Source organism: Rhea americana, unplaced genomic scaffold, assembly GCF_003343005.1.
Source record: "Rhea americana isolate MKP2758 unplaced genomic scaffold, rheAme1 scaffold_8, whole genome shotgun sequence".
NCBI lineage: Eukaryota > Metazoa > Chordata > Aves > Rheiformes > Rheidae > Rhea > Rhea americana.
In genome coordinates, this window is record NW_028186978.1 from 3,053,937 (window position 1) to 3,067,901 (window position 13,965).

The 13,965-nt window shown below is 37.7% G+C and overlaps 1 protein-coding gene across 1 annotated transcript in view; it reads right to left on the bottom strand.

Moving 5' to 3' along the window:
• The window catches only part of GABRB1 (gamma-aminobutyric acid type A receptor subunit beta1), a 64,137-nt gene continuing 50,172 nt past the window's right edge, over positions 1-13,965 (bottom strand). Inside the window, exons 5-8 of the mRNA XM_085322838.1 lie at positions 9,709-9,846; positions 9,461-9,613; positions 7,634-7,884; positions 1-348 (exon numbers count right to left, since the gene is read on the bottom strand). Of these exons, the coding sequence (XP_085178964.1) occupies positions 1-348; positions 7,634-7,884; positions 9,461-9,613; positions 9,709-9,846 (890 nt within the window). The remainder of the gene's footprint in view (positions 349-7,633; positions 7,885-9,460; positions 9,614-9,708; positions 9,847-13,965) is intronic.

Below are 13,965 nucleotides of genomic sequence, written 5' to 3' on the forward strand. Positions count from 1 at the left end.
TTAGTGGACATAATACAGCCAATAAACAACATTGAAAAGAATAAATGTGATGGGAAAGACCATTCTGGACCACTTGTCTATCACATTAACATCAGTCAGATTGGGGATTTTGACTTTGATCTGGGATGCTCTTCTTTGTAAGCGTCCCTTTTTGTGAAGCCTRTGCCTCTCCAAAGCGCTCCTACTGTAGAGTTCTCTGCTGGAAGTGGTTCTTCTGTATTGAAGGCTGGCACTGTCATACGAATACATGGTAGCTCTTGGGTCACTGAGGCTAGTGAACACATCTGAGCTGCTGACTTCATTTCTTATTTCGAGTGGACTAAGAAGAATGTTTCCATGGGCATCAACCTGTGTCAAGGAAGGAATTTGAATTAGATAAAATTTTCAGTCAGTCCAAGTTGTCTCCCAAACAAGGAGTACCAAACAAGGGTACCCCTTGGTTCAACTACTAAGGCAGCTCCTGTAATTGTGGTGACAACCACATTTTCTACAATGTTGACAGAAGTAAAAAGATAGTGAATACATTTTCCTGACTAGTATGGAAAGTGACTAAATGTCTTCCATTCTGACACAGTATCTTGGTCTGGGGCCTCTTAATTCAGATATAGTTATCTCATCCTCATTAAAGTAAGACTCTTCTACCTTTGCCTTTAACTTAGATCATGTTCTTTATGAAATATTGCATTTTCATGTCTGCCGACCTGACACTCTAAGCTTTCATATACTATATGTGAAAATAAAATGTTCCTGTTTGTCAATTTTATACAGTTCTAGTGCTATTTTTTTTTAGAAAACATATTTGTATTGATGAATTCATATGAGGAACATGTAGGTATATGTGCATTTTATCAATCAGTCCTTGCAAAATACTTGTGATGTGTTTTTGGAAACTTAACATATCTGGACATAGATGTCCCTACTCCCTACAGTGCACTATTAACTCGCTCATGTGCACATGGAATAATCCATTTTACAGAGTGAAACCTTAAATGCCGCTGCATTTTCACCTGTTGGTATTGAAAACAGTTGTTTCAAGTATGTTTATCACTCACTATTTGTGCTGTTAAGAACCCAAGTAAAGAACTGGAAACTGTAACCAGAATGTACATGTCTGACACAAACAATGTATGTTACTTCTCAAATAACTGCCTTTTTTGTGCACGAATATAACTCAGTAAGAATGACAGCATAACTGACTACAAAAGGCTTACTCTTTCACTCCTCTCTAGTTCTCTACGTGTTTATGGTAAAGCCTCTTTTAGGAAGATGTTTTTGGTGTTTCAGGATGACTCCTGACTTCTCTGTGGAGACTTCCCAGATATTTAAACTTCCCAAATATTTAAACTGTTGCTGTAGGCTGTATCAGAGAACTGGAACACAGACCTCTTACACGAAACTTGGAAACCTTCACTTTAAGGCTTGAGTACTAAGACTTCCTCTTTGTGARCTATAGCCTTGGTTCTACCCCAAATATATCACAACCCATGGCCGTCTGGGGATGCCTTAATACAAATGAAAAATAAAATCATCTGTTGACAATATCTAGTTATGTGAAGCCTCTGAAAATCCAATGTTTTGTTCACACTCTGGCTTTTTGTCTTTGGTGAGATATAGCAGAACTGATACAGCAATCTACAGTAGGTTTGAAGTGTATTCAAGGACAAACCCCAAGTAGAACATGACAGGCAAAACTCAGTCTCCAGGGGTTGTGGAAGAGGAAAGCTAGAAGCCAGTGAAAGCTGCAGTTCTGCTTGGCAGTGTTGCTTCTTACAATGCCGAAAGGAGAAAGATTGTGTGATTGGCATACGTACAGTCTTGCAAAATAATTATTTTTAAATGGAAAACAAAGTGAAGGGGCTATCTATATAAAAGCCATTCAGAAGAGCAGTGGARGGGGGGAAGTGTCTAGTAACTGGAGTAATAAATCATCACAGACTTTAAGAATCAGTTGTTGAATGTGACTGGTAACTTTTTTATGTGGAAATGAAAACTCATTGGGAATGGTCCATTTCCTACCATTATCTAACTGGGAAAAGCTTGTGTATTTCAGATTAGAAGCCAGCTGGTCACAGAAACAGCAGGATATTTGCAATATTTACTTGGGATATAGGCTACCAAGGTTCTAATCTTTAGGTCAAATMTTCTGATTTAAGTAAAAGGAAGATCTAAACTTGGGTTCTCTACTTTTCAGTGGACTGCCTTAACTATGGGACTACTTGTTAGTCTTAGGTTCTGATATTTTCTGGGGAGCGGGAGGAAGGGTGGAAGGTCTCAGATCTGTCTACATGTAAAATGAGAAATTCTTTTAAGYGCTCAGAAGTTTTGATAGGTCAACTTTTTCTTCTTAGTTTTACTGAATGGTAAGCTGTCTATGATTTAATATTTAAATTGATTGACTTTAGTATTATAATAGTAGTAACAGTACAAGCATCATTAAGCAGTTGTTATGTCTTCTCTTTCTGTAAAGACTGCTTATAAACACTTATAAAATACATTATAAATATATTATAAATACTTACAATCTAAATTGATTCATGGGGATGTTTCTTCAACTAATGTGCACTGAYGGTTTAATGCAAGCCAAGTAGCATATGAATTCCTATTTGAAGTGTTATGAATTATCCTCTTACATTATTAATTGAGATTTTAAATCATTTTAGGTGYCATGATACGTATACATTATGAAGCAACTCAGTCTTTGGAGTTTTTACAATTCAGATCAAAAGGCCTTACATTCATCTTTAAACTAGTGAAGAGAAATGTAAAAGCTCTCGTAATGTACTTTTTGGTCAAATTCTCCGCTTGTCTGACAGGAAGCTAGACTAGTAGTTAACTTCCAGTGTCTATAAAAATTATTTCAGAATTTATTGAAGTTCACTCCAAAATATTGTTAAAACAATTTTCTATTCCTGTAGAAATCTGGGAATAGTGCAGATTCTTAAGAGATCCCCAACAGAAACTTGTTTGCGCAGTTGTTATTAGTTTTGTTTATGTTAATATTGGAACAAGTTTATAGCAAATATTTGCACAATAAAAGTTTGTAAATTTTCTGTCTTTAAAAATCTTTTCTCCACTGTTTAATGCAAGCTAAACCTGTTGATCCTGTACTGGAGGAAGCATGTGCATTGCAAGCAGCCAACAGGTTTTGACTCTTTCCGGTCTGTCTTTCAGTGTTGAGGCACTTTACCCACATCAGACATGYACTTCAGGAGAGCAGTCTTGTATATTACCCATTTAATCTCTCAATACTGTCAGATGATCTCTAATTGGAATGCTGTTTGCTATACTGCTGTTCCTGAGCATTTTCAGTTTAGATGGATTGTACCTTAAATCTTAGTCAGAGATTTTACAAGATGCTGTTTTCTGAAAACTGTGCTGCTTTAAGAAGTCTCAAGTTTCCTCTCTATGTAACATAGGAGCACCTAAAATCATTAGCTGTRTTTAGAATAAAGGCTGCAAAAAGAAATAAGCTTCAGATCTTGTTTTCTGAGCATATAACTATGCCTTTAGACAGGTGTAAAAAAAAAAAAAAACCTTCCTGAAGTACCTGTGACATTTGCATCTGTAACACAAATTTACACAAATTTAGATCTGTGTTACTGTGTAGGTTCAGACTGTGTAGAAATGCAACAGTGCCATTTGCTGGTGAGAGCCAGAAGGAGAAAGGCTGTACCAGAGACAGAAGAATAAAATTGCCAGCTAGGATATAGATGACTTTCCCTAAATCATACTACATATACCGTTTGAACTGAACGCGCTTTCAGATGAAAGCAGGATTTCTTCTTTAAMAGATAATCTAAATGTAAAAGACTGTGTACAAAGTATTTTTTTCCTAAAGTTATAGAAAGGTGAAGTATTTCTATTTTGTTGGCCTTTTGATCCTAAGATGAAGAACATTAAGATRGCAAAACTGATTAGCTAGTCATCTAGTGTAATTATCAAATTTTAAATATTCTTCAGATATGTGTATGTAGTGATACTTCTTGTAATGAAAATTGCATCTGTATTGAGCTGATAGCTCATTCTTTGTTTCCACTGGAAACCTAAAACCTAAAACCTAAATCTACAAAGGGTACATATAAGTGAATCTTCATCAGTGACAGAAAAGCCTTGATGTGTGCTCAATAAAGGGTTATAAAAATAAATAAATATCTGGCTTGTATGTTTACTTAACAAATGATGAGTTTCTTGCTTAGTAGCATGTAAATGATACTCTAAGTGTAAAATAGTTCAAGTCATAAACGAACAGTATCATTTTGACTGCATGAAAAGCAGACAGTCAGCTCCAYAGGAAGAACCTGGCAGCATTCACTGACAGAAGATTGGCCTCAAATGCTCAAATGTTCAGTTCTGTCTGCCCTAACCACTGGGCAGATAGATAGTAACAACTTCTGTTTTGATCCAATGCAAAAAAAAAAAAAAAAAGTCTTTCTCCAAAGACGAAAGCATGAGGAGCCTGTTATACAAGCTGTCCTGTGGGAACAAATGCRCTAAAGATGTCACAATCTAGTCTTCAAAGAAACAAGTTATGTTCCACAGGATAAGCTTATTCAGGTGTGGGTTGACTTGGGGGAACCTGAGCTGGCTGTGCTACTGGCTCCAACCCTTTTCTCCTTCCAGTAGCCACTGCACTGAAAAATGATGTGTTTTCCTTGGAGCCCATGTATAATCTCTGACCTTCCATACCAGATGTTCTGCAATTCACAGAAGGCCTGRAGAGAAGGTATGAAGCTGTGCAGAACTAGGGAGCAAGAAACCATCTGCCATGTAGCTTGCATGGCAACTTGGTGAGCCTTTGGTGGCTTAGYTCCTTTTCTACTTGCCTTGTGATTGCATGCTACCCATTTCCTGTGCTTAAGGGACATCTTTTGTGTAATGATTATTCACATTAAATTTGTCTGGGGAAACATCCAGCTGCACAGAGGGATCATCTAAATATTTTTTTGCTGGGTGGTTTGTTCAAGTTATCTGTAATTATGATGGTTTCCTCAATGACATTTCATTCTAACAAATAGACGACAAGGAGATATAAGTGGTCTTTGCTTTATTCGGAGAAACAGAAAGCTTGTTTAGTACAAATTACTAGTTTTCAGGTATTAAGTTAAAATGACACAAACTATTAAACTGGAGAGGCCTTATTTCCACCTTCTTGACGTTGTAGAGCAAAAAACAGCCATGTGAGACAGCAGTATACCAGTTCCAATTGGTCTTCCCTACACTGTGTTAATGCCACAGTCAGAGTCTTGCTTTTGTAGTGGTTTTGTTACTTGATGAAGAAAGAGGAATTCTTTTTGTTGGGGGTATATGTCAGGTAAAAATTAACAGTATTCTTCACCTGGCACAAAGAGAAGAAGCACTGTTACATATCATCTCATGGTTATAGATCCTTATATGGATACATGATATGGGTCAAGTGAATAAAAAGGAAGTCAGTATCCTGTAGCTGTATGTACCTGTGCTTCTATGCTCTGAAAGAGCTTTCCCCTACACTGGCACAGGTCATCATAGTACAAGTGAAAAATGAGAAAAGAGGGAAAGGGTGTGGTAGCTGTCTTCATTAGGGATCACATAAGTTTACTGTGTCCCACTGTTCTGATCATGTGCATTTTTAAAGACAGAAAATGCCATCAGCATTTTCCATGCTGAATCAAATGAATACCTACAAGGTCATGCATGAACTGCATCTCCATTACRGTAACAAAATCCATTGGTACCCATTTAGTCATGTCTATCATAAACCTGTATTATACAGAGAGCAGTCTGCTAACTTAAACCATTCTCAGTATCAGAATGGAAAAGCAGTCTAAGCRTGAACAACTAGAAATGGTAAAAATTCTGTATGCTTTGCATTCATTGCCAGAAAAATTCTGGTGTGTTTATGTGCTGCTCTGAAAAGTTCATGTGCTCATATAAATATATTCCAGCCCAATTTGAATGCTGCTGTCAGTGTAATCTCTTTACCAGTTTAAGATTTAGACAAAAGCTTTTAATTATGAGTTAGGGTTTTTGTGATTCAAACCAAGAAACCAAATGCATAGGAAAAAGAGCTTACCTGCACTCTGACTCTGATCCGCTACTCAGATCAACGCGTTAGGGCCCATGTAGTAAAGGCTRACCATTGAAGAAGTGTTGTTTCATTCTTCATGAATCCTTGCTTTGCTTCTTTTCACCCAGGTTTGGTTAACTCAGGATCTGTTGAGGTGGCGGGTGCCAGTTTGGGTTTTCCTCCTTCCCCATCTCCCATAAAAATGGATGGACAGCATTGGAACACCACAGGCTATAACGGGGTAGCTTATCTCCTCAGCTCTACAGAGGAAAACACTTTGTGGGACCTTGGAGACTGCTGCAAGCTTAGACTGAATTTGCGCATCCACTGCATCCATTTAGTAAAGCATGTCTTACATTTGGACAGGAAGCAAATGCAAGTAAGGCTTTCTAATGGGCTTATGGTTTCAATGGAATGGACAGCAGAATCACTCCGTTAATGCCTTGCTGTATTAGTGTGGCTGCTGGGACACACAGCCTCTGAATGGACACACAACTCTAGCATCAATAATATCACATAGCTTCTGAAATGCATGTTCTGACATGTGTGTGAAATTGCATCCATTGATACTAATAGCTAACCAACTAGAATTTTATGTGCTGGCTTCATTTTTCAAGCTCAACTAATATCTCAGATTTTGTTCAGAAATGATCCTCTTGGGCCAAAACAGTGCAGAGCTTCATAAGGTAGATTGGGTAAGATCTTACTAATACTTGGATGGAATATACTGCAAGAAAAGCAGGGAGCAGCAAAAATGTTTTTTTGGCTCACTAAATTACACTTTTTTGCTTTGAGTCAGGCTGGGACAAATAAGCCTGGAGTAAGTTTACAGATGTTTGCAAGTGCTYGGCGACATACTGCTAAGTTAAACTTCTCCCTCGAAAAAATGTTYATAGTATCACTTTCTAGAGTTTTAGGTTGGCTTAGCTGATCGATTAATCTTGCAAATTTCACTTGGCAGATGTGGGGAATGTTAAAAGATGGTGCTCTGGACTCTTTTGAGGGGAAGTAGCAGTGGTTTGTTTGAATTTAGTCTGAGGATAACTCCTAACATTTGTGAACTTTGCTGCAACCTAGCAGCATCCTCCTTGCTTTTGTGAAAGTTTGGCTGTGTGGGCCAAACCACAAGGCCCAATTAAGCCAACAGTATCTTTCTTGTTTTGTTTGGGTTTTTTTGGTGAGGTTCTTATGTATAAAGAGGATCTATATAATAAAAGTTTATTATATAGCTATATATGTAGCTGTTGTTATTCTAATACAGAAGTGGTATACAGCTGATAAAGTCCACCCTTAAAGTGAGATAGTAAATAATTAATTTCCTTGTACACCTTGTATTACTTCTGTGCTATGAATGTTTACTTGTCCTGAATACTCGTTTGCATTTTCTGCAATTTCTTATAGTTTTTTTATTTGAAGATTGGACAAATCATACATTGCTGTAATCTTCTTAAATATTAATTTTCTCTAGAAAAGTTTTAAATACATWTGCATATGTGTTCAAACTGCATGCCTCCCTCCCTCATACACATCAACATTGTCAACATTGTCATTTCAAAAATGTCTGAAAAGTTAGCTTGAATATTTTACCTGGACTCTATTTGTTTCCAGTCTGCCCTTCTTGCCTGTAGCATGTCCTGCCTTGTCTGCTGCCTTTTTTTGACGCTGGGGTCCTTTCCCAAAGAATATATAATTTACAAAGGCATATTCCAGCAAGGCCAGGAACACAAACACAAAGCATCCCATCAGGTAAATATCAATTGCCTTGACGTAGGGTATCTTTGGCAATGTTTCCCTGAGATGGGTGCTGATTGTGGTCATRGTCAGCACAGTTGTGATTCCTGAAAAAAGAAAAAGTGAACATTGACTAAAAAGACAGTGAAGGAGATCTGAGTGTGAAAGGCGTAATGATAACATTGGTTGGCTACCATGCCTTTCTAATGCAGGTGGCTTAATTACAGGATTAGATTCTTAACAGCTAAAGAAATACATTTCCTAGAACTAGAAAGGGAAATATTACTGGTAGTAGTTTACTGGAATATCACTTATCCTAGGTAGTACAAACAAGTAATCCAAGGTGTTAGTGACACAGAACACAGTGCATCTATGCCCAAATGTCCTGTAATATACTGTGTAACAGTATATTACACAGTTAGATCTGCGGACCTGCTGACAGCATCTTCCTTATTTGATGTTCCTCTACAATATAGGGTATATGAAATTACCTACAAGTGTCTAGGGATCTCTAGCTGCTATCTCAGTACATATTGCCTCAACTGCTATAAGGAACATGTAACTTACAGAGACATTTTGCTGTTAGCTGATTTGATTAGCATAGAAAGATTGGAATAACCAATTCTCATAATTCTCAACAACTTTCCTTAGAATAGCAGGATTGCTTGACTCATACAGTGGATTGCATTGTCCTGAGGAACTGAAATAAGTATCTAGTTGAAGTTTTGATGAAAAATGAAGGACTGAAGGCAGAAAGGGAAGCTTTGTGATTTTAGTCACCGGTGAACAGAAAGTGACACATTTGTGCAGAAACAGCTTTGTCCTACTAAAGGGATGTTCTGTGAAGTGAAACACTCCCATCTCATCCTATTATTCATCACTGTTCAATTCATTTTTATCTTGTTCTAGCTRGATGAAATTATTTTCTAGTCTGCTCTACCCACAAGTCATTAGTATATCTAATAGCTCTAGGCACACGTATAATGAGTTGAATTTAAAGAGAGGTGGGATAAAATGTTTTTCTGCCATTAGGTTTTGAAAAGCAGATTTGTCTTAAAGCATATATGGTGGCAGAGGATCTTGAYTGTTACAGTAAGTTGTAGCAAGTAACATGGTGTGGGAAATAAGCAAGCATATGTGTAAAACAGGTCTATTTGCTGTAAATTGGTATATTTCAATTGTCAGTAGGATCATGTGTATTTATTTCATCTGGCCTGAGGTGATTCCTTTTAACATCAAAATTGTTGATATGGCACAATATGGAGACTTTAGATACTTGAATTAGACCTTCATGCTTCAGTTTAGAAGCAACATACTGATGGCCTGATCCAAAGGCCATTATGGCAATTGGAACTCAGTCAGGATCTCTTGGTGTAGGCAAGGTGACATTTGTAGGAAGATCTGCACTACTAGGCAGACCACTAAATGATGTATTATTGGTCAGAACAAGCCTGATAACTCTGCCTAATCTAAAAAATTGGGCACTGTGTTGTGACATGACTTGGGGAAGAATCAACCAAACGTGGATATGATAATAAGTATTATTGACTAAGTATTATTTGTAAGGCACAGGCTAGCAGGAAGACCACTTAATATTTCTGAAATCAGTCATATGGAAGTGGTGCTAGTATGTTTAAATACAAGAAATATCCATGTATACCAGGGATTTTGAAAATAAGTTACCTAGAGCAACTCTAGCTGCAGAAGCATCGTAATTGATCCAAAAAGATACCCACGAAAGAATTGTGATCAATGTGGAAGGCATATAGGTTTGCAAAATGAAGTATCCGATATTTCTTTTAAGCCGGAAACTGAGTGATAATCGAGGATATGCCCCTGAAAGAAACAAGTCATATAATGACTACTGCCTAAGAAAAGTTAGACACTGATATTTCTGCTTCAGGACTTTTTTTGAACTGGATAGTGCTTACCTGTTGTAAATTCCACTCTCTTTGATACCATCTTGTAATCAACAACAGAAAATTGTGGRAGCTCAATGTTGTTAACTCCTGTTACAGCAGACTCTCCTCCATTCCAGTAAAATTCAATATCATCAGTAGTATATCCATCTGAAACAGACACAATTTGATTTTTTTTCCTTTTTGTTTTATTACTTAGCTTAAGTAGCTGCAGAAGAAGGGGAGGGAGCTGTTGTCCTTCAGGATGGGAAAGCTGATTTCCCAAAGGCAAGTACTTGAATCAGAATTCAACCTTCTGTTGTGTGAAATTTCTTCAAKATAGGAACCACTTAGCCTTCTTTGTAACCAGGGGACTTGTCTGAGTAGGGAAAGCAAGAAGACTAGAAAAGAGAATTTAAGATTAAAGGTCATTTTTTAGCTACCTCTAATAATACAGCTTATAGCTCAGGCTTGATTCACTCTGTTTCCTGATAGACACATAACATGAGTAAAATTCTTAAACTATTGAGGAAGGGTAAAGTTTACTGGCACAGTAAAGCCAAGTTCAGTTCCCAGCTTTACTTATAACCTTCTATGCARTCTATTACGAAATGCAGAGTTTGGATCTAGTGGAGATACCTGAAAGAGGATTCTAGAAGAATTTAGGTGCCTGCACTATTACCTGATTATGTCTATCTGAGCTGTAGTTATCCCTCTGATATCTGTGCAGCACTTTGTATTTTAATTAGACCATGCCATCTTTGATCTTCTGTTATCACAGAAGTATTTTCTATCCACTTAAAACTAGCACGTTTCCTCTCTTTTAAGTGATTTTGATTATTTATAGTTTAATTTAGAATTAACTTGTGATTTCTAGCATAGGAAATGTTAACATTTACAAACATATATTGATTAAAATCAAAAGTGACTGAGTTTCAAAATCTCAGAGTTGAATCTTTTTGAACTAATATTAAAAGTGGTTTCAGTTTAGTGCACATTACTACTTGCTGCATAAATCCTCTAGATGGGAGAGCAACATCTCATCTATTTTTAGGCTTTCCTTAAAGTGTTAGATTTAATCAGGTTTAAATCATATAACATAGATCAAAAAGAAATGTGTTTGAACTCAAAGCTTTAGAAAACTTGACGGTAGTTTTGCCAAGTGAACAAACTGCAGCATCAGAAGCCWCTATAAAGTTAAGAATTTATCTTTTTGTATATACTAGTAATGATTTTTCTAGCTAGGGAAATTAGACTTGAAATGTCTTTTCTTATGGTAGTGTCTTGTAATAGCCTCATATCGGGAAGGCTGACCACATGCAAAATGAGTCTGTAGTTTCCCTCATGACAACCAGAGCTTTCACAACTTGTTCCCTGATTCAATGGRTTGCTTAGAAATTCTGTGGTTACTGAATAATTCTTTCAATATAAGTATATAGTAATGGGTTGAATAAGGTTAAGTGTTCACATATCTTATTTGTGAACTGCTCAGCATCATGGTTTGCTAGCCATCAGAATTGTTCCTGAAGCTGTATTAAATTATGTAACATGGATCATTGCTGTTTGCCTAAACTTCTSTGCTTCTGTACTTATGCTTATGTATTTGAAACAAACTGTCTCAGGGCTGTTATGCAAGGCTCTGTGAATGGTTGGCTTTCGTTCCTTTCAAGAAGGAGCCAACAGCTTCTCATACTAAAGGTSAAGACAACCGCTTCATACTGGGACTTTAGTAACTGTTTTAAAGACATGGCATGCTAATCATGTGGCCAAAATGCTTTGTACCACATGAGCCACATGTACGGTGTCATACAGAATGATGCAAGATGAAAATGAAGACTGCTAAGTCTGTTCAAAATGCCAAGGCTAAGATTATCAGGGAAGTGTAAATTTCATTTTCTTGTAAATTTGTATTATGAAAATAACTCTCTCTCCTGAACTTTTTCCTCTTTTTTTTTTAGAAAAAATGCAGCAAAATGGAGGAAATGTCAGCTATTATGTCATATTGAAAGGGTACTGATTATCTGCAGGTTTGGTGCCATGCAGACATCCTCTATGAGAGGTTAACAGTCATAGCTTTTTCTGTCTTAGAAGCTGGTATTAAGAAGAGGAAAGGTGCTGGCACTACCCAAAATTTTCACAGATACTTGAGGTGAAGATTGAGACATGAGAATCCTGGATTCTGCTTCAGGGCCTGGAAGAAAACAGTGAACCTAATTCTTCTTCATTGTCGTCAGCTATAACCCTTTGCACCCTGCTCTCTGCCAATTTTTGATCCTGTTGCTTCGGTTGTTGCATGCTGGCACCAAGGACAGAGACAGGAACATTGTTCAGCAACTCATGACTTCATTTCCTCCCTCTCAACAGTACTGGCAGAACAGCCTCTGCCAGTATCTCCACAGTTCCTCTCCCCTCTTGAGAAAAGTGGGATGGTTTGAATTCCCTGTTCAGGCAATGTGTCTCTACCTCAGCTCTTTGTCTTTACCCTCCTCTCTTTCAAATGGTCCAACTCYCTTCTACTCTGTGTCACTTCTGGTCTTATGCCCATTGTAGAGTGGGCTCTTCAGACTCATACAGTGGTCCAGCAGGTCTGAGAGCTTCCTCCACTACACAGCCAAAGAAAATACAATCCTTTCAACACAGGCTGGGTGCATTTCTGCAGAKGCACAACATAAAGTATTGCTGCAGTGGTACATAAAATTCTGTTCCCTGAAGGTGAATTCCTGTAGATTTAGCTGGACCTTTGGAAAAACAGATTGYGAGGATTTTGTAATATGGGCAAGATAAATTGCACTTTTCTTCGGTTTCAGTCTTGGAAATGTTTCTGTGACTTTGACTAAATTGTCTTGTTTAAGAACAAAAAGTCACCCAGCCCCTTAAAAAAAAATGTTACATAAAAAGTCCACCAGCCAAAAGCTAGTCCCTTGCATGGAAGACTTCAGCTAATGAAAAATAACGCCTCTGTCAGGAGGCCATTAACCTTTTCAACCTCAAAGACTTAAAAATACTACAAAAAATGTATCTGGTATGAGCTACAGCTATCTCTAACATGCTGATTTGTTCTTTGAATTTATCTCTAGGTAAAGATGGAAAATTATGAGAAATGGAAAACGATATTTCTTTCAAMCATAAGCACTGAGTCATTAGCTCTGTAACTGAGCAGCAACATCTTTGTGCATTTTTGTATAGATAGTAACCTTAGTATGATCAAATTTCCTTGAAAGTAATTGCAATAACTGTTGAATAACTATGCATACTTTCCTAGACATTCCATTTCCTGATGTGATAAAAATTTTGCTGTGTGGTGCCTTTCATTATGTGCTTAGCACACTTTGCTGGGAATATGAGAGGCATTGCATTCATGGCTGAAGATGACTCACATGTGCAGGGCTTGAAAGCCCTAATATTCTATAGGCATTGAGATTGCTTTTTACTTTCCAAACTAGCAGACTTTAAAGGAACACAATTGGATGCAATTTAAAGAGTAGAACTGATCGGCAGCTCAGAATAGAGTTAGAGAATTGATAAYTCCTGCTATTAAACTGTAGAGGCTCTTGAAGCAAGGTGCTTTAGTGATGTAAAGCAAGAAATGTCTAGCATGGAGAAGCACTGGCCTCAGGCTATCAGGTAATGATAAATGATCATTTCTGGCAGTGTACACCCTAAACCTTTACAAGTGAAGAAAAGCTATCTGAATGGTACAAAAAGAGAGTCTAGTCTGTGCAGTGGCCAGCTGTAACATACTGATTTGTTCACTGAACTTATCTGTACTGCTCAGGTATTCCTTCAGCAGCTCTTTCCTTCAGTAGCAGATTTTTTTTCTATGTGTCTCTTTTCCTCTACAAATATATCCATGTCACTGTTTTAAAAGGGATGTCTCCACGCTAGGATAGAGAAAGTGATACTTGCAGCTGGATAATATTTATGGTGATGTCAGAACACAAATTTGGTGGAAGSAAAATACTGAGAATCTGAAATATTTCTAGTATGTTCACCAAAACTGTCAAGAATYGTTGCATTTAATTATTATCTCACTTTAACTTCAGAAGTATAGAACTAATTTTAAGTTAGTAACACTTAACTAGTATTGTCAAATCAGGTAATTCAGTTATGCCYGGTCCCTAAAAACCACCTGCTCCGAGAGGGACTCGCCTCTGGTCTAGCTTCAGCCTAGTCCTGCGAAAGGCAGCGGGGCTCCGCGAGCCGGCAGGGCCGAGGGAGCTGCGCTGCCTCCCGCCCGCGGGACACGTTTGCTCTGGCCGCGGCCGAGCGGGCGCTGGGGGGCGCCCACGG